Raw genomic sequence first — 22062 nt, forward strand, 5'->3', positions numbered from 1 at the left:
TCAGTGGGACTCATATGTTCACTGAAAATAGTGTAAATTTTACATTTCAGAGTTAAATGTACACCATTGATTTTGCTGTGCAGGTTTGTGAAGAGATGCCAGTTCGTTTATACTAAATCCTTCAGTATCACAGACCACAAATCTCATTGTCTAAGACAATCTCTGTAGTGGATATGGTACATTCTATGGTTCTTCGTAGGGATATGTGTCCTCCATACTTTGTGATGACTTGGTCTTGAGGTGCTTGAGATGTTGAAGGTTGGTGTTAAGATGCTTTTGAAATTCCTTGACCTTTCTAGGGACAGACAACAGAGTCTATAGCCTCAATCCAAAGGAACACAATCTTTGTGAAGAGGATAGTACAAGTGCTACAGGGGTCCCATGTCCCTTTGTAGACATCAGCTGGCCTGTACATGGTGTACCTCCTTTTCGAGTGTGAGACCGCCCTCAGTGTCGTGGAGGTTTGATCCAGTTCCTAATAGTCCACCTCTGACCAGAGCACCTCTGGACCACTAGGCGCAGGCCGAAGCTGGCCTCTCTAGACATCTCTACTTCCAAACAACGACCAGTGTCTCTGCTGATTATTGGGCCATTCTACAGAGGGAAGAGGAACAAGCTGTGATTATTATTGCAGTATTAACAAGCAATATAGATTTGGCAGGCAGGATTCCTTGTTTCCCCCCCACAATCCATTACATTTTTTACCTGAGTAAAGTCCCAAAGCCTCTGTGATGAGCGTGACATTCCCTCACATTTATTTAGACTTGGCGTCCGCCCTCGTCCCTCGTCCACCAGACACTTGGTGTTGGGCAGGAACGTAGTGGAGCCCAGGGGACCAAGCTGCAGAAGCCCCGCTGAGGTGTAACGGGCCAGCTAAAAAAAATCACGTCAATGCCAGGTAAACGTCAACATAAAAGGTTTTTTTCACAAATTCTTCCTATGCAAGCACCCATATAGTCGTTGGACACTACAAAACGTTTCTAATACATCTGTACATAAAAATGGTACATGTTATTGTGTACAGAATACTTGAGCTGTCTCATGAGAAAGATCTTTCTTGACGCATTGAGTATAAACAAATGTAAGTAATAGTGCCTCTTGAATTTTTTGCTGCGTAATTGGCTGAAATAATAGCTAATGATAATGTATCCTTGGTATCACAGGGATGTGTGCATGTATCAACACCATATGTATTTGGACAGTAAAGCAAAATTATACTACAGCATCTTGGATTTGATTTGAATCTGAGCCTCGACACAATCCTGTCTCGGAGCTCTACGGACAATTCCTTCAACCCCATGGCTTGGTTTTTGCTTTGACATGCACTGTTAACTGTGGGACCTTATATAGACAGGTGTGTGCCTTTTCAAATCATGTCTAATTAATTGAATTTACCACAGGTTGACTCCAATCAAGTTGTAGAAACATCTCAAGGATGATCCATGGAAACAGGATGCACCTGAGCTCAATTTCGAGTCTCATAACAGATCCTCATAGCAGGATTCCTTGTTTCCCCACAAGCCATGACATTTTCGAGTTTTACCTGAGTAAAGTCCCAACGCCTCTGTGATGAGCGTGACACTCCATCACAGACTTGGCGTTCGCCCTCCTCCCTCATCCACCAGACAGGGTCTGAATACTTATGTAAATAAGGTATTTCCGTTTTTTGCAAACATTTCTAAAAACCTGTTTTCACTTTGTCAATATGGGGTATTGTGTGTAGATTGATGGGGGGGGGGGGGGTTATTTAATACATTTTAGAATAAGGCTGTAATGTAACAATGTGGAAAAAGTCAAGGGGTCTGAATACTTTCCGAATGCACTGTATATATGGCGTTGACTGTATGTTCCATGCAGGTGAAAGCTCAATTGTTTATGAGTTTAATGGACCACACATACCTTTGTTTGAGTGAATGTTTGATAAATGACACCCGGTGATCCTATCTGCCGAGTTATTTCACACAACTCCTAATATTTAATTTCATAAGCCAAAAGTTAGCTTCAATCCATTCACAGTGAAGGGCACAGATGATTACAAAAGCCAAGGTTTAATTATTCATAGTGAACAACACTCAGGAAACTAGATGCCAGAGAGGATGGTGGAGCCCATCACAGGTGCTGCTGCACTATTCTGAGTAGAGGGATAGCCTAACCTTACAGTGTATAATTGGTTTGTGTCAAGCATATTAATTTGGAATTCACAGAAATACCATGCAAGCTAGATAACATCACAAACAACCACTGTCAGATGAACAATGGAAGGGCTTGAAAGCAAAAGTGCAGGGATGGAGGATGTATTGTGGTTTTGTGTGAGGGGGCAGGGGGGCAGGGTGTATGGGGAAGGGATTTATGTTTTCTAATGTAAGCGCTTGTGTAAGAGAAAGCCAGAAGATCATATTTCCCCCAGCTATATTTAAACAGGAAAAATCCTGGGATATACCCTACCTGTGTCACAGTAAAAAAAAAAAACTTAATTTATTGTTAAACAGCATAAGATCCCCTGACCTGAGATGTCATGCCGTGGCACGGGTAGAGAATTGGACTGTTGTCATGATCTGGTCCTTGGTCTAAGCAATAGCCACTGGCCTTGCTGTTCCGCATCTCGCCGTAGGTGATGGTGTCGTTGTACACTCGCATCTCTGGATACACATTCTGCAAATACCACTGGAAACTGCGACATTGCAATTTCTTCCTCAAGGCGATTCTCTCAGAAACATCTCCAAAATCAACCCCAGGGTTCTGATTTGTTAGAAAACAATTCACAGCACCAAAAACAATGACCAATTAAGATCAGAAGTTAGTAGACGCAATTGAGCTGTAAAATATTGTTCCCCTTTAGGGAACTACACTAGACTCACATTGATGGGGATATTCCAGGCCATGTATACATGGGATTTGTAGTCATCCATCCATACCTCGGCTGCCCTCAAGGCATTGCGCTTGGCATAGTAATCAATGTCGTTGTTGTAGGGTTTCTTGGTGCGTTCAATGTGTGCCACCCGAGCACAAGGTAAAACCTCCATACTCCCTCCGCACTGCCATACCTAAGCAATAACATAGACAGTTCAAGAAAGAAAAAGAAAGAAAGAAAGAAAGAAAGACCAAAGCCTGCCCTGAGCACAAGTGCAATATAGTTTTGTATTCTAAAAATGAATCTTGTTGAGAGAGTTGCAGAGGCAATTGCCCACAGGCACATGGAGAGCTGTTAACAATCAGCAATTGTCTAGTTGCTGAATTGCTTGGACATTTTTTAGACAAAGGGTCACTTCATTGTGTGTATTATTATACTGTGCTGGTGGTGTTGCCAGAGAGTTGTTTTTTAGAGTACCTCTCCATACTCCAGCGCTGTGAGCACAGCACAGAGAGTTGGTTTTAGAGTACATCTCCATACTCCAGCGCTGTGAGCACAGCACAGAGAGTTGGTTTTAGAGTACATCTCCATACTCCAGCGCTGTGAGCACAGCACAGAGAGTTGGTTTTTAGAGTACATCTCCATACTCCAGCGCTGTGAGCACAGCACAGAGAGTTGGTTTTAGAGTACATCTCCATACTCCAGCGCTGTGAGCACAGCACAGAGAGTTGGTTTTAGAGTACATCTCCATACTCCAGCGCTGTGAGCACAGCACAGAGAGTTGGTTTTAGAGTACATCTCCATACTCCAGCGCTGTGAGCACAGCACAGAGAGTTGGTTTTAGAGTACATCTCCATACTCCAGCGCTGTGAGCACAGCACAGAGAGTTGGTTTTAGAGTACATCTCCATACTCCAGCGCTGTGAGCACAGCACAGAGAGTTGGTTTTTAGAGTACATCTCCATACTCCAGCGCTGTGAGCACAGCACAGAGAGTTGGTTTTTAGAGTACATCTCCATACTCCAGCGCTGTGAGCACAGCACAGAGAGTTGGTTTTAGAGTACATCTCCATACTCCAGCGCTGTGAGCACAGCACAGAGAGTTGGTTTTAGAGTACATCTCCATACTCCAGCGCTGTGAGCACAGCACAGAGAGGTACCTCACAATAGTATTATATGGCTTAAATCTCTTTTGATACAATCAACTCTCTCTCAATGAGTTTCTATTGTTGTGCTGTCTCCCTCTTCCACTCCCACTGTCTCTTCTACCTGGACCACATTTTTAGAATTGTATTCCCCGCTGACAGTAATAGGTGCAAACATGGGCTCTTCTCCTCCTCTCCGTACCCCTCCCTCTCTCCACATCCATCTCTCTCCTGCTGTCTCCTGTGTGTCCTCTCGTTTCCCACACACTGCCTCTCACGTCATAACGATCATGTCTGGGGCAATGAAGTGTAAAATATGCCAACGCACCAGCCTGTGTGCCAGTGGGACGCTGGTAGGTGACTGCAGAGTTCTGGATCACATTCAATTCTCACACTGGGATGCAACTTCCACACCAATGTCACTGCAGACTTTTTGACTGTCTACAAACCAAAATAGTCCTCTCCCAAAAACAATTAAACTATCTCAGTAATATTATTGCAGAGTTAAGGAATCCAAATGGGTACAGGCCTTTTGTGAAATAAATAATTCACAAATAACTTGACACAAATGTTTTTGGTGCACTACAAGGGCATGTTTTTGTTATTCAGCAGAATACCAGGTGCACGGTGCAGGATAACTTTCATCCACATTCATGCCAACTGGTCTCCCTGTATGCTTAGAGCCTAATGACTACTTAATGATCTCAGCAGAGCCACACAGAAAACATGATTGCAACATGAAGGGAGAGACATTAGTCAGAACAGCCCCATATGTTTCAATAACAAGACATTGATACCAAATCACCAGAAACTATCAGGATTAAGTTATTTTTGGACCTCCTCAGGTCAATGATAGGATGGATTTTTCCATTCTGTTCTCTAGTAAAACTGAACTTGTTCTGAGTCATACTTGGCAGCCGATCCCTTTTAAAGATTTTGAAATCTGTTTGGATCACTCAAATGAAAATGAGGCCAAAATCAAGAGAATAATTTGCTGTAGTTACGTTCAAATTAAATCACACCCACATCCTTTTTACTGTGACGGAGCTTAATTGAACTTCATTCATGACTTCCAGCACACAAACACTTAAACTCTCCAGTCACAAAGACCTAATGATTTTCTTGCTCTATAATATCTTTGTACTAGGCTAACACATAATGGATCACAGGGTTTGCATCTTACCAAGCTTAAACTAACGGATTACTTTACACAACATTTTCCTCAGTTCTTAGTTTAAGCATGTACCACTTAGAAACTTACCCTCATGCCCAACTCAATGTTCTCTCCTCCATACACCTCCATGCCTGGGTCTAGAAGGCCAATCTCTCTAAAGTATTCTCTGTTCACCACAAAGGAGCAGCCAATCATGGCAGGGGTCCTGAACAGGAGAAATTACATATTGTATAACTACCCAGTACAAAAGCGAGTTGTAAAATATTGTATATTTTAAGAACATGTTTTTCAAGCCCTTACAGTAAAACAACATACATCAGAGTATTGCACCAGAGTGCTGCCAAAGCACCTGCCCCCTGTCACGCCCTGATCTGTTTCACCTGTCTTTGTGATTGTCTCCACCCCCTCCAAGTGTTGCTTATTTTCCCCGGTGTATTTATCCCTGTGTTTCCTGTCTCTCTGTGCTAGTTTGTCTTGTATGTTCAAGTCAACCAGCGGGGTTTTCCTGTGCGCCTGCTTTTTCTATTCTTTTTGCTAGTCCTCCCAGTTTTGACCCTTGCCTGTTTTTGGACTCTGTACCCGCCTGCCTGACCATTCTGCCTGCCTTGACCTCGAACCTGCCTGCCACTCTGTACCTCCTGGGCTCTGAACTGGTTTTGACCTGTTGCCTGTCCACGACCATTCTCTTGCCTACCCTTTTGGATCATAATAAATATTGTGTCTGCATCTGGGTCTCGCCTTGTGCCCTTATAGCCCCCAATAATATCTAAGATATATATTTTTCCCATACCTGATGGGGGCCGTCTGATCTCCTCTGTCCAGCCAGGCCTGAGGGGGGATGATGTACATACACCACAGGCCCCAGTTGTAGCCATGGGCCGCGTTAGCATACTGCTGCACCTCAAACGTGTTGTGCTTGATGTTGTCGATCGAAGGCAGAATAATACGTGTTCGATCCTCCATGATTCTTGTTAGGATTGGCTCTGCCCTATCAAAGGAGGAAAGGAGACACATTTTAGTCGCATGTTGTACCTCTATAAATGTTGTAATATCAGGAGCTTGAGATGTTTACTGGTAACTGTACAATATCAACCATACTCAACAAGTGGTCCGGATCCAGACCCAGAACAGGGTCAATATGGATGTTTTTAGGAACTCAGTCGGACTTTCAACTTACTGCTGTTGAGCGTTTTAATAGTATCATGAACAGGGTGCAATTTCACAATGTGGTAGGGCATGGGCAGTTTTCCTCTTGTTATGCCATTCACTGACAGACCTTAGAAAGCTATTTATAGCCTGTCAGAAATGTCCATTTGATCAACTACCTCATGTTAGATAGGTAGGCCTAACTTATCTTCATCTTGTAGGCTATGTATCATAGCCACATTGGCCAGATTAATTGCCCAGGAGCCTTGCCAGGGGACCCCATTGATTTTGCTGAGTCAGCCAGGTATCATATCAACACACAAGATATGGCAAAATATGTAGAATTGCAGGAAATTAGCTTTAAAACCAACATTTTAAAACTGGGGGTTTCTTACTGTGCTGATAAAAGAACACGTGTGAACAAATCACATCTTTATTTATTTTTTTATGTATAATGTTCATGAGTCAGACAGGTGATTTTCAGACAAGTGTGAAGTTTCACATAGATTTTTCACATGTTAATCTTTCACATGACTCAGACATGTGGTTTCCCAACATTTCACATGTGACATTATAAATTTCACATGTGCTTTTGTAACTGGTGGGATTAGAACCCAGTCTACCACAGGAGAAGTCAACATCTTGACCATTCGACCAAGAGGGCCAACAATAATTTTGAAGTTGCTGGCTGGGCTACCTCATCACGTGACCATGAGCAACTTGACTGACTCATGTCCGCTACACTTTCACATGTGCATTTTTACATTTTAATGTCAGCTAGGGCTGTCAAACGATTCAAAAACGTAATTGAGTTTATCGTAGGATTTGCTGTGATTAATCACTATTAATCGCAAATTCATAATTCGCTCAAATGTAGCTGTAATTTAAGGTGTTTTATACAAAAAGTATTGCAAGAATATTGCTGTTTTGATTTTGTCCAAAGTAACGGTTAGCAAAATCAGGTAACTTTCTTTATCCTCAAAGTCGACTTGTTTTGACATAGCTGTATAGACGATGTATTCTGAATGTTTTCAGGGTATTTTGAACACTTTCAGACAATGCAATACATCTTTTTTTTACACAAAAATTGCAAAAAGTTAACTTGAGATAACTCTGACAGCGCTAATTTTAACATGTTAAACAGGATAAATAAGGAGACACGGAGCGCTAACTTCTCTGTTCTTTTCACTGAGCTTCTTCCAAAGGTCACTGACCAACATATGAAGAAGAGAGGCGTGAGCCTGCAGCAGTAACACCCTGAATTGATGGCTCAGAAATTAGAAATAATTGTTTATTATTATAGTTACCTATTTACTTTATTATTATACTCAGGCAGGCTAAGTTACCTTTTTACAGAATTACATTACAGAATTTGCAATTCCAATTCCATAGCAATATGTTAACACCACCTTTTCACATGTGAGGAGAATAGCATTATTTCACCACCAAATGTGAATTGCAATTCCACATGTGAAAGCTAGATTTTCACATGTGAATGTTTCTTACATGTGAAACTGAAAATACGATTTTCACATGTGAAGTTGCAATTCTATATGTGAAACTGCAAATTAGATTTTCACGTGATTGATTTTCACATGTGAAACTGCAAATCTGACATGTTTTCAAATGTCACGTTTTTTTGTAAGGGCGGACTTGAGTACCTCTGCTGTAGATGTAGTGTACGAGCTGACATAAAAGGAAAGCATGACAGTAAATCATGTTTCTGTCATCTCATCTGTTCCCAGATGGAAAACGGGACCACCGCAGTCTGTTCAAATATTTCATCATCATCAAAACATCCTGACGTCTCACTGCTAGCAGAGTGAGGTGCACTTCTCATCTTTCCTTACACTTGACACCTCCTTTCCCATTTCACGCCTGTTCCAGAGATCAAAACCAAATCAATATTAATGTATGTAGCTAGCAGTTCTCTATATTACGGCTGTAGTGAAACGCTCAGGCTGATGGCCTCACATGGGACACATGTAGTGAAACGCTCAGGCTGATGGCCTCACATGGGACACATGTAGTGAAACGCTCAGGCTGATGGCCTCACATGGGACACATGTAGTGAAACGCTCAGGCTGATGGCCTCACATGGGACACATGTAGTGAAACGCTCAGGCTGATGGCCTCACATGGGACACGTAGTGAAACGCTCAGGCTGATGGCCTCACATGGGACACATGGTTCTGTTTTGTAAGTGTAAAACTAATTTACTGATGCAATCAGAGAGAATTTTCCAATGCGGTCATAACATTAGCAAAGAGTGCCAATAAGGAGTCTACATTTCACAGCTGCAATATCATTTTAGAACAAATAGGGATAACCTCTGAGAGTTAGTGTAACCTTTCCTGAATGAATTGCTCTTTCCAAAGTTGCGTGATGAAGATGGATTGCAGTGACTACTGTACCTCCTTGTCTTTCCATTACTGAAGGAAAGGAATACCTCTGATATTCAAATAAGAGTGCTCTTATTCTGTCAGACTGTCTTAAGACTCAGACGCACAAACTCTATCAGCAGGTCTCAGTGTAATGAATTCCAGGCTTATAATAGTATAGTATGTTGCTACATATTGGAGGACATATGAGTGTTGCACCGCAATGTTTGGAAGAATCTGCATCTGATTGATTGATAATGCATGAAAAATAAGAATCTCTTTCTCACCATGCTGTGTTGAACTCAACATGTGCGTCAAAGAAGCCGACAACTGGTGCAGTGGCTGCTTTCCATCCAAGGATTCTGGCCCGTATAAGTCCCTCTCGTCTGCTATTTCTGACAATCTTCACTAGGCCTGGATAATTCTTATTCACATACTGATCCAGGTTCAGCTTTAGGTCCACTGAAAAAACAAACAAACAAAGAATCAAGTGTTGGAGCAAAAACTAGAAAACAATAATTTCAGGTAAGTCTCTCTCACTATCTCTCTCACGCTTACACACACACACACACACACTCACCCACGCACACACACAGTCTTGTATAACTATAACTTGTGGGGACAAACAATTCAGTCCCATTCAAAATCCTATTTTCCCTAACCCCTAACCCTAACCCTAAACATTACCATAACCCAAACTCTAACCTTAACACCAAAACCTAACCTTAACCCTAACCCTAAATCTAAACCTAGCGCCTAACCCTAAAACTAACCCTAGCTCCTAACCCTAAACCTAATTCTAACACTAACACTAATTCTAACCTTAACCCTAAACCCCCTACAAATAGCATTTGACATTGTGGGGACGACCAAAATCTCCCCAGATGGTCCATTTTTATTAGTTTACAATTCTTGTGGTCCCCACAAGTATAGTTAAACACGTCCACACACATATACACACACACACGCACTGGAAAAGCCCTTGAGTTACCACTGTCACTGTTGTCGTCCACCAGGATGATCTCCTTGAGGATGTATGCAGGTGTGTGATTGACCAGGCTGTGGACTGACCGTAGGATCACAGACAAGGCCTCGTTTACAAAGATGAACACCACCGTCATCTGAGGGAGGTCATCTGGGTAAGTCATCAGCTTGCACCTGTCAACACAATTTAGTGAGAAGCTGTCACATCAGTGCCCTAAACTCAAATGTTATCTTCTGGTTTTCAAGCTGTGAGGGCAGGGTTTAGGACCTACTTTTTCGGCCTGTAGTCGGGAATGGATCTATCCAGCGGGATTTGATTGCTCAGCTGTGCGTTGTAGCCATAATCTTTGTACTTTCCCCCATCTGGGTCACGGACAGGGTTTCTCAGGGTTGCAGGGTTCCTGGCCTGCCCCTGTCTCAGACCCATTTGTCCCTCCAGCAATCCAACCGGCTTTCCCAGCCCTGTGGAAATTCAGAGGAAAATGTTAGACTTATTTTGCTGTCTGAGGTGCCAGCAAGCTGTTACACCTTTCATCTCAATTCGTCAATAATTTGAGCTGTCTCTTTTCCGTTGAGAAACTAAACAAAATGTGAGCATCTAGATGAATTGGAGAGTTGGCAATTGAAGTGTAGACAGGGGAAATAATTGACATGTTCCCTGTTAAAGATAGGATGCCGTTGGATGTATATAATAATACTAAAAGTCATCTTCAGAAACTCCCAGTCTGACTGACAAACAGGAGAGCCAGGTAGAAGGAAGCTCAAGGTTGTTATTATTATTCTTTATCTAGACTCTACTAGTGGAGAGGAATACACAACAAGGGGACAGGATGATTGACTTGTAATGTGAGTAGAATGGCTTATACTGTCAGTATTACAGCAGGACCTGGCATCTTGCTAATCCAATTTCTGAACTGATTATACATTTAAACACTGATAATAAGTGTCAAAGTGACATAGTCGAAACTTAATTATTGCATTAATTAATTAATTCAATTAGCTTGTCCCTTGAGGTGGATTTTAGAAAGCAAATGGATCAGACAAACACCACATTGGATACTGAAGATGAATCTGTAAATGTGGTATACAAATGTAGGATCTTAATTTGACCTATATTGTCACAGTAAAATAATCCTGCAGCAACAGGATTTGAACATTTAGTCCATAATGTTGCTTGACCGGTGGTTAGGCCATTAGCTGGCCAAAAGTAGGCTACATGAACAGTGCAATACTGTTAATATAACCGTGTGTTAGTGCGGGTTTTCAGAGAATTTATGTAAATCCCAAAGCTCATCTGCATATCCTGCAGTTCAGGAAAATTCTCAGCTTCAAAAGAGTGATCAAATTAAGATCCTACATCCTTAATAGTCAAACCCTTTGGATCCCGCGACGCAGTTGGCATCAGTTGCTGGGACTGATAGTCTCTGTTCAGTGATCCTGCCAATCAAGGACAGGTCTGATGAGCTATTTGGCATTGCAGCTATGCGTTGCAGCTAGCTAGCTGCATATCAAGCTAGCTGGGTTTTCTTGAGGGCTTGAACACAGCCCGCGACGCTGTTAGCCATTGTGGCTGAGACCGTGTATAGTCCCGGTTTTGTGGCTGCCTAGATCCCTGCTGTTTGCTGTTTTCAATCTTCCCTGTGACCTGCCCTGTCTGGAACTGCGAGGAGTAACAGAGTAATCTACCTTGCTAGCTACCATGACAAAGACCAAAGCCGGCGGGAGTACCGTTGAGGACAGTGGTGTCTCTCTAATACAGGTGAAGGATCTTTTAAATGGACAAAAATATAAATTAATTGATTAATGGACAGCTGAATGTACATATTTTTCTCTCTTGCTTTGTTTGCTCTTTTCAGTATTATGTCTATCTCTGATAAGCTACCCGGGAAAGGGCTGAAAACAGCCCATGTAAATAATGAATTCAATAACTTGCTAACATCAGATAACATTCATATATTAGCCATTTCTGAGACTCACTTAGATAATTAATTTGATGATACAGCAGTAGCAATACAATGATATAACATCTACAGAAGAGACAGAAATGCTTATGGGGGAGGTGTTGCTGTATATAGAGACATATCACTGTAATGCTTAGAGAAGATCTTATGTCAAGTGCTATTGAAATGTTGTGGTTGCAGGCACATCTAAAGGATTGTATTTTGGGGTGTTGCTATAGGCCACCAAGTGTGAACAGTCAGTATCTAAATAATATGTGTGAAATGCTTGATAGTGTATGTTATGTAAACAGAGAGGTCTACTTTCTTGGGGACCTGAATATTGACTGGTTTTCATCAAGCTGTCCGCTCAAGAGGAAGCTTCTTACTGTCACCAGATCCTGTAATCTGGTTCAGGTTATTAATCAACCTACCAGGGTGTTTACAAACACTACAGGAACAAGATCATCCACATCGATCACATTTTTACTAATACTGTAAAACAGTGTTCTAAGCTGTATCCGTACCCATTGGATGCAGTGATCACAATATAGTGGCAATATCCAGGAAAGCCAAAGTTCCAACAGCTGGGGCTAAAATAGTGTATAAGAGATCATACAAAAGATGTAGCTGTGACTCTTACAGTATGTGGATGGTGTTAAAAATATTTGTTGGTCTGATGTAATTAATGAGGAGCATCCAGACACTGCACTTGAATTAATGAAGTTGCTTCTTTCAATTATTGATAAACATGCACCAGTAAAGAAACTGACTGTTAGAACTGTTAAGGCTCCATGGATTGATGAGGGATGTTAAAACTGTATGGTTGAAAGAGATGGGGCAAAAGGAGTGGCTAATAAGTCTGGCTGCATATCTGACTGGCTGACTTACTGCAAATTGAGAAATTATGTGACTAAACTCAACAAAAAGAAGAAGAAACTGTATTATGAAGCCACGATCAATGATATAAAGAAGGATGGGGGGAAAAATGTGGAGTACTTTAAATGAAATTATTGTCGGAAAGACAAATTCAACTCCATCTTTCATTGAATCAGATGGCTTATTCATCACAAAACCATTTGATGTTGCCAATTATTTTAATGATTTCTTCATTGGCAAAGTGGGCAAACTTAGGCAGGAAATGCCAATAACGAACAGTAAGCCATTGTATTCATGCATAAAAAAACAAATAATGAAAGAAAAGCATTGCAAGTTGGAATTTTGTAAAGTTAGTGTGGAAAAATTGTTTTCGATCAATAATGACAAACCTACTGGCATTGACAACTTAGATGGAAAGCTACTAAGGATGGTAGCTGACTCTATAGCCACATTTCTTTAATAATATGTTTATTATTTTCCAATAAAAAAAATCTTTAAAAAAGACAGCAATACAGACATTGACATTCATTGTACTGTTGAATGGGATGGCTAATTTAGAGGACAAAACTTAACTCACACATACGTAAAATAAAACTAAATCCTATTAGGTGGTACATGTATAAGAAGACAGCATATAGTCATTACAAGCAGTGTAGTTAAGCCAAAAATAAATATTGAGTGGAGTACAGCACAGAGTAGCAGCAGATCATCAACCCAGTTATGAAGCGGGACTAGACCATATATCCAGTATCGGCTGCCATATTTTGTAAAACATTGGACTTCTATTGGAGGTATTGTATCAAATATTTTCCATATGTATTACATTCCCTAAATCCCGTAACCACATTTCAAAGGTAGGTACAGTCTCCAATTTCCAAAATTGCAATATGAGCCTTTCGGCTTATAGAGTACAAAGAGAGACAGCCTTCCCCTCCTGGTTATTCCCATCAACTGTACCAAACAGTGCGATCAATGGGTCTGGGGCTATAACTCTATTGAGGATAAGTAATCAAAAATGAGAGCCCAGTAAGCATTTAACTTAGGACATGTCCAAAATAAGTGGGTCAACGTCCCCTCATCCTGCTTGCACCTCTCCCACAGTGGTGAGGTGTCCGGGAATATTTTATGCAGTTTTACTTTTGAGTAATGTAACTTGTGTATCACCTTAAACTGTACAAGGTTGTGTCTGGTATTCACTGAACTGTGGTTTATATTCCTGAGAGCTTCTACCCAGTCCTCATCTGGGATTTCTGAACCAAGTTCTTGTTCCCAAGCCCTTTTAATGGTGTCTGTGGATACCTCTATGTGGGCCTGTAGCACATCATACAGTCTAGAGACCGACCCTTTTGAATGAGGTATGACAAGGATCAGGCTATCTAATGTAGGACTATTTGGCTTAATGCCATACTGTGGGATATGTGTTCTGAAGAAATTCCTGATTTGGAGGTATCTGAAAAAATGTGTTGTTGGCATGTTAAACTTATCCTGTAAGTTGTTGAAATGAAGCTAACTGACCATCAATGCATAAGTTACCAATTGTTGTGAACCCCTTCTCCCTCCACCCCTTCTCCCTCATCCAATGCAGGGTGGAAAGCGTGATTCAGGCAAATCAGGCTGTCAATGTATACAGTGGGTATGTTAAGAAAATACCTCATCTGTTTCCAGATCCTAAGAGTATGACAAATGACTGGATTAGACTCATAAGTGGCTTTTTTCACATATGATGGCCTATTAACAAGTGCCGGGAGTGAGGAACGTTGACAGGAGGCCTGCTCAATCAAAAGCCATGAAGGCATATCATTCTGTCGCTTCCCAGGTAAACTTTCCCTCCCGAAAGACACAATGTTCCGATTAGCAGCCCAATAATACAGTTTAAAGTGAGGAAGGCCAAAGCCCCCCTCTATCTTGTACTTGCATAAATGCTTCTTTGAAATTCTGGCTGCCTTGTTATCCCATAAAAATGGAATTACTATTGAATCCAGTTTCTTAAAATAGCTTTGTGGTATGAAATTGGGTAGACATTGGAAGAGGTAAAGAAACCTGGGTAGGACAACCATTTTAATAGTGTTTATATGACCAACCAAGGAGATAGGCAGAGTTTTCCAAAAATCTATATTTTGTTTAAGCTGATAAATATTCATGTCCCAATTTGCTTTCAATAGCTGAACAAGGTCTCTTGTCACTACAATGCCAAGGCTTGTGAACTTGTCCATCACTGTTCTAAATGAGGTAGATTGCAGAAATTGCATATCCACAGGCCGGGATATCGGCATCAATTCGCTTTTTTGCCAGTTTATCTTGTAGCCAGAGAAGGAGCCGAATGTGTTTATCAAGTTAAGTAAGGAGGAATAGAAGTTTTAGGCTTGGATAAAAACAAAAGAATATCGTCTGCATATAGGGACATTTTGTGCTGCGTGTCTTTCATTTTAATCCGGAGCTATATCGGCACATGCACGAATGCGTCGTAGCAAGGGGTTCCATGGCCATAGCGAAGAGAGCAGGCAAAATAGGGTACCCCCTGTCGGCAGCCCTTGAAATGACTGCGACATTTCCTGGGTGGTTACCACGGACGCCATTGGATGTGCATAAATAATTCTTATCCAATTAATAAATTCCTTTCCAAACCCGAAATGCTACAGAACCAACATCATATACTTCCACTCAATCTGATCAAACGCCTTCTCTGCATCAAGAGCTATTACCACTGCCTCAACTTTATGATCATGATACATTACGTTGAAAAGGCGTCTCAAATTGTAGTATATATGTCGGCGAGGGATAAAACCTGTCTGGTCAGGGTGTATGATGTCAGAAATATATTTTTTCAATCGGTTTGCCAATATCTTTGTCAACACCTTATTTTCTATGGGGAATAACGACACGGGGAGATAAGACGACATCTCCATGGAATCTCTATCTTTTTTCAAGATCAGTGCTATTGTAGCCTCATACAGTGTTTGCGGGAGTTTGGCATTTTCTTTGGATTGTTTAAACATTCGCAACATAAGTAGAGCTAGAATGGCGCAGTACTTCTTATAGAATTCTATTACATATCCATCAGGCCCAGCGGCCTTGCTGTTTGGAAATTGTGCTATCGCTGTGTTAATCTCCTCTAAAGTTATCCCAGCATCGAGTGAATTAGCTGCCCCCCTGTCTAGTTTAGAAAGTTCACATTCAGTGAGAAAGCGTTCCATAGTTTGTGGATCAGTAGCATCGCATTTTGATTGATATAGCTCTGAGTAAAACTGCACAAAGCATTTATTAATATCCTGCGGATCTGTTACTATTTTACCCTTCTTGTCTTTTATTTTGTGAAGAGCTCTAGATGCCTGTACATGCCTTAGCTGTCTTGCTAATAATTTATGTGGTTTGTCACCCAGTTCAAAATAACTTTGTTGCGTTCTAGCAAGTAAAGAGCCCAGGTATTTTGAAAGGATGGTATTGTATTCATATCTCAACTTTGTGATCTTCTCAAGGACTGCATTCGAGGAATTCGTTCTAAAAACGTTATCCTGTTCCCCTTATAGCCACATTTTTAATTTGAGCGTAGAGGAAAGTCTTTGTCCTCAGGCCTGGAAGGAAGCCAAAGTAATTCCGCTACCCAAGAGTGGTAAAGCGGCCTTCACTGGTTCAAACAGCAGACCTATAATTTTGCTGCCAGCTCTTAGCAAACTGTTGGAATAAACAGAACTTTATTTTTGGAGTTAGGTGTCAAAAAAGCAGAGGATATCTTTATTACAGACAGACCTCTCCCCATCTTTACAACCATTGAATATATATGTTTTGACCAGGCCAGTTTACAATCTAAGGTAACGCCAAGTAATTTAGTCTCCTCGACTTCTTCAACAGCAACAAATTCATTCCCAGATTCAGCTGAGGTCTAGAATTTAGGGAATGATTTGTACCAAATACAATGCTCTTCGTTTTAGAGATGTTCAGGACCAGTTTATTACTGGCCACCCATTCCAAAACAGTCTGCAACTCTTTGTTACTGGTTTCAGTGACTTCATTAGCTGTGTTTGCTGATGCATACATAGTTGAATCATCAGCATACTTGGACACCCATGCTTTGTTTAATGCCAGTGGCAGGTCATTGGTAAAATGGAAAAGAGTAGAGGGCCTAGAAAACTGCCCTGCGGTACACCAAACTTTACATGTTTGACATTAAAGAAGCTTCCATTAAAGAAAACCCTTTGAGTTATATTAGATAGATAGCTCTGAATCCACGATAAAGCAGAGATTGAAAAGCCATAACACATACAGTACCGTTTGAAAGTTTGGGGTCACTTAGAAATGCCCTTGTTTTTTAAAGAAAAGCAATTTTTTTGTCCATTAAAATAACATCAAATTGATCAGAAATACAGTGTAGACATTGTTAATGTTGTAAATGACTATTGTAGTCAGTAGTATATTGTAGTATTTTGTGTGGACACCAGGTTGAGTAGCTGCTGCTTTTGCAACAGCTAATGGGGACCCTAATAAAATACCAAATACCAAACCTGCTGCAGAAATGTCACCATCTGGCTTGAATTTCATCACAGATATATAAACTTTATATCTGATACAGTTGAAGTCGGAAGTTTACATACACTTAGGTTGGAGTCATTAAAACTCGTTTTTTCAACCACTCCACAAATTTCTTGTTAACAAACGATAGTTTTGGCAAGTCGGTTAGGACATCTACTTTGTGCATGACACAAGTCATTTTTCCAACAATTGCTTACAGACAGATTATTTCACTTATAATTCACTGTATCACAATTCCAGTGGGTCAGAAGTTTACATACACTAAGTTGACTGTGCCTTTAAACAGCTTGGAAAATTCCAGAAAATGATATCATGGCTATAGAAGCTTCTGATAGGCTAATTGATATTATTTGAGTCAATTGGAGGTGTACCTGTGGATTTACTTCCCGGCCTACCTTCAAACTCAATGCCTCTTTGCTTGACATCATGGGAAAATCAAAAGAAATCAGCCAAGACCTCAGAAACAAAATTGTAGACCTCCACAAGTCTGGTTCATCCTTGGGAGCAATTTCCAAACGCCTGAAGGTAACACGTTCATCTGTACAAACAATAGTATGCAAGTATAAACACCATGGGACCACGTAGCCATCATACCGCTCAGGAAGGAGACGTGTTCTGTCTCCTAGAGATGAACGTACTTTGTTGCGAAAAGTGCAAACCAATCCCAGAACAACAGCAAAGGATCTTGTGAAGATGCTGGAGGAAACAGGTACAAAAGCATCTATATCCACAGTAAACTGAGTCCTATATCGACATAACCTGAAAGGCCGCTCAGCAAGGAAGAAGCCACTGCTCCAAAACCGCCATAAAAAAGCCAGACTGCGGTTTGCAACTGCACATGGGGACAAAGATCGTACTTTTTGGAGAAATGTCCAATGTTCTGATGAAACAAAAATAGAACTGTTTGGCCATAATGCCTATTGTTATGTTTGGAGGAAAAAGGGGGAGGCTTGCAAGCCGATGAACACCATCCCAACCGTGAAGCACAGGGGTGGCAGCATCATGTTGTGGGGGTGCTTTGCTGCAGGAGGGATTGGTGCACTTCACAAAATAGATGGCGTCATGAGGAAGAAAATTATGTGGATACATTGAAGTAACATCGCAAGACTACAGTCAGGAAGTTAAAGCTTGGTCGCAAATGGGTCTTCCAAATGGACATTGACCCCAAGCATACTTCCAAAGTTGTGGCAAAATGGCTTAAGAACAACAAAGTCAAGGTATTGGAGTGGCCATCACAAAGCCCTGACCTCAATCCTACAGAAAATGTGTGTGCAGAACTGAAAAAGCGTGTGCGAGCAAGGAGGCCTACAAACCTGACTCAGTTACACCAGCTCTGTCAGGAGGAATGGGCCAAAATTCACCCAACTTATTATGGGAAGCTTGTGGATGGCTACCCGAAACGTTTGACCCAAGTTAAACAATTTAAAGGCAATGCTACCAAATACTAATTGAGTGTATGTAAACTTCTGACCCACTGGGAATGTGATGAAAGAAATAAAAGCTTAAATAAATAATTCTCTCTACTATTATTCTGACATTTCACATTCTTAAAATAAAGTGGTGATCCTAACTGACCTAAGACAGGGAATTTTTACTAGGATTAAATGTCAGAGATTGTGAAAAACTGAGTTTAAATGTATTTGGCTAAGGTGTATGTAAACTTCTGACTTCAACTGTATATAACTTTGCAGTCAAAACATAATTTGTCCATCTAAGAAACATTGCACGACTCAAACCATCGCTCTCCCAGTCAGATGCAGAGAAACTCATCCACACCTTCATCATCTCCTGGATCGACTATGGCAACGCTCTGATCGGGGTTTTCCAGCTAAATCACTTAAGAGGCTACAACTTCTCCAGAATAGTGCTGCCAGAGTGCTGACCAGGACCAAGAAGTCAGCCCACATCACCCCCATCCTTGCTGAACTCCACTGGCTACCGGTCAACTACAGGATTGACTTTAAAATCCTCCTCCTAGTGTTTAAAGCCTTGAATGGATTGACTCCCAACTTTATCAGCGACCTCATTTCTATAAATGATCCACCTCGCCTTCTTCGCTCCAGCAACTCCCTACTTCTTCAAGTCCCCAAGACACGTCTCCATATTATGGGGGACAGAGCCTTCTGCTCCCTTGCCCCTCGCCTATGGAATGCTCTCCCTGACCATCTGAGAGCTGCTTCATCAATCGGATCTTTTAAAACGGCCTTAAAATCAGGGGTGCATCTTTGGTTTTAGAAGTGGGGGGACATACATTATTATTATTGTTTTTTTATCCAGCCAGATAAACACTCCAAACAGCCTACCTCGACCGCTCTGAGGAGTCCGCATGGTCCTAAAGCACACCGTTACTTTGTTTTGTATCACATTTCAATGATACAACTGGGGGGTGGCAAAAATGCCATTTCAGAATGTGGGGGGGGACATGTCCCCCCGTCCCCAGTGAACGTTGCACCCCTGCTTAAAACAACATATTTCTACTGACTTTCTATTTTATAGTCCTAATCTGGAAAGTCCTTTTAGGATTCAGAATTGCTATTTCCTGCTTTGATTCTAAATGTGTGATGTTTATATCGTTTAAAAAAAAATGTATTCATTGTTTGTATTTTTGCCTATATGTAGAGCTTTGAGATAACACTAATGAGAAGCAGTAAACAAATTAAATGTATTATTATTTATTATTATATAACCTCAGGACAGTGGGGTATAGAGATTTCTTCTTGGGTGACTTTGTTATTCATTAATTTTAGTCCTTAGTCCTTGTGCAGTAAAATAAGAGGTGATGTTGTCCTTTACAATTGTTTGGAGCAAGATTGAGACCCATCTATTAAGGCTGACACACCATCCATCCTTCTAAACTGCTTTGTAATGGATTTTAATTATACTCCTCAAGACAATGTTATTACATATTTTCAGTGCTAAAAAGAGGGACCAAGGACATTAACCATGGAGAGCTACTGGATGTGCAGGCTTTTCTTTCCACAGTCCTCTAAAACACATCTGCTTCTACACCTGCATTGCTTGCTGTTTGGGGTTTTAGGCTGGGTTTCTGTACAGCACTTTGAGATATCAGCTGATGTACGAAGGGCTATATAAATAAATTTGATTTGATCTGATTCAGCTAATCAAGCTGCTGATGAGCACCTTATTAGTATCTTCCAGTAAGTATTGGCCACCCCTGATCTAATGAAAAATATATAATTATGGCCAGTCACACAGTCTATATGCTGTAATAGTTTTAATGATCCACAATGAATTGTTATATAAAACAAACTATAACTCTCCATATGGATTAGACTTGTATAATGCTAGTATTTTGGAAGGAAAACAGCCCTTTGTCTAGGTTATTTTTGGATGATTGAAAAGCAGGGTAGACATGTGGGCTGAAAGTGATGCTGGGAATGGTACTGTAAATATGGATGAGGTAGATGCAGGCCACGTTGATCAGTTATTCCAAGATAAGATAAGTACGATACCCATTGGGTTGTATGGCACCTGAGATGTGGCAAATCCACGAAACACTGTAAAATGCATGATTTACTCGAAGCACTATACAATTCATTAATAAAGCCCAGACATGGGGTGAAATAAAGTTACACCAAGCTGACTCTTGATGTTCATGATCACATCAATCAATCATTTACCGTTTAATTGATGGTAGACCACGTCCTCAAGATACTCGAGCCTTTGAAGAATAGCCTGCTTGTCCACAAAGTTAGTGACTTTTCCATTTCTACGGTTAGATCTTTGCTCAGTGGTCCTGCCGTTTTTCATGAATTCCTCTGAGCGATCCTGAATTCTGCAGTAAATCGAGAACAGTATAATGCCCACAAAAACGCAGATGTTTACAGTCAACAAAGTTTTTATCCGCCGTGCCCCAGCCATGAAACCGAGAGGAATCCGTCAGCATCTACCCATGAAAGAATAACACGTGCACTCCAAGTTTAGTGGCCAATCTTTGTGTATGTGTATTGGCACGTAGTCTCGTCATAGCCACCTCAGTGCTCCCGCGCATAAAAGGAGCTGTTCATTCAGCACCATCCTCGCCGCAGGGATAAGAGTGGGCAAGAAGGCTGTCAAAAACAATAAGCCAACGTAGAATCACATTTCCATTCTATTGCCCAGGGCATCCTCTCCAAATTGGTTCAAGAGAGAAGATATTGTCGGGCGAACTCCTGCCCCCCAACTGATTGCTTACTCAGCGACTGATTGCTTACTCCTTAGCAGCATGGCAGTATATCTCGCTCCAGTGCGCTAAACGCGGGGCTTGTTTCCAGATGCCAGTAGTACAATCGAGGACAAAAGAAGCGAGTGTAGCCTAGGCTAATACCCCATCTGGGTCTCCTCAGTCACCCCACTTGAGATGATTTCATAAAATCATGAACAAAACACCAAGGCGTTACTAATGAGAAGTGAATGTAATCCTTAATCGCATGTTACCTTGCTCGCTTGATGAAGACTGTTAAGTAAAGATAAAAGGGCTTATATAGGCTACCAGTAACCAAGGTATGTCTGATATCGCCCCGATGCACTCTGTTTCTGTACAGAGAGATGGAAAGCATCCCTGTTACAGTTATCTCTCTCTCTCTCTCTCTCTCTCTCTCTCTCTCAATCTCTCAATCTCTCAATCTCTCTCTCTCTCTCTCTCTTAACCCAATGTTCCCCGGTAGGCCATCATTGTAAATAAGAATTTGTTCTTAACTGACTTGCCTAGTTAAATAAAGGTAAAATCTGTGTCGTTTTGCTGCTGTTGTTTTTTGCTGTATACTAATTTCCCAGGGCACCCCACATAAAGCAGGCGGGTGCTGAATGTGCGTTGCTATAATTACACAATCCACCCAGAGGCCAAACTGTTCCTCAGGGCAACAGTCAATAGTCTAGACTAGTATGTGGGGCCTCAAATCATATAGAATAAATAAAGCTTGTCCCAGGATATCCAAAGATAATAACAAACATCCAAGGAGGGAAAATAAATATCCCCATGTGTAAAATTGCATAATGCTTTACATTATAAAATACATCAGCTAGAAGTAAATGATATTG

The 22062-nt window shown here is 41.1% G+C and overlaps 1 protein-coding gene across 1 annotated transcript; it reads right to left on the minus strand.

Annotated features, from left to right (window-relative positions):
• Positions 1 to 204: 204 nt before the first annotated feature.
• Positions 205 to 20904, minus strand: LOC120045018 (polypeptide N-acetylgalactosaminyltransferase 9-like). Its single transcript, XM_038989833.1, has 10 exons — positions 20664 to 20904; positions 9952 to 10141; positions 9687 to 9853; positions 8983 to 9157; positions 5959 to 6156; positions 5256 to 5373; positions 2859 to 3044; positions 2506 to 2739; positions 706 to 873; positions 205 to 594 (listed from the first exon to the last, which is right to left on the minus strand). Exons 1-10 carry the CDS (start codon positions 20902 to 20904, stop codon positions 448 to 450), a joined length of 1824 nt encoding a protein of 607 aa, XP_038845761.1. The 3' UTR covers positions 205 to 447.
• Between the last annotated feature and the right edge of the window lie 1158 nt (positions 20905 to 22062).

This window comes from Salvelinus namaycush, chromosome 3 (assembly GCF_016432855.1).
Source record: "Salvelinus namaycush isolate Seneca chromosome 3, SaNama_1.0, whole genome shotgun sequence".
Classification (NCBI taxonomy): domain Eukaryota; kingdom Metazoa; phylum Chordata; class Actinopteri; order Salmoniformes; family Salmonidae; genus Salvelinus; species Salvelinus namaycush.

Coding starts and splice junctions, on each gene's coding strand:
- LOC120045018 (XM_038989833.1), bottom strand. CDS start 20,904: ATGGCTGGGGCACGGCGGATAAAAACTTTGTTGACTGTAAACATCTGC. Junction 5,374..5,958: donor GATCAGACGGCCCCCATCAG/GTATGGGAAAAA, acceptor TCTCCTGTTCAG/GACCCCTGCCATGATTGGCT. Junction 874..2,505: donor GCCACGGCATGACATCTCAG/GTCAGGGGATCT, acceptor GATTTTTTTTAG/CTGGCCCGTTACACCTCAGC.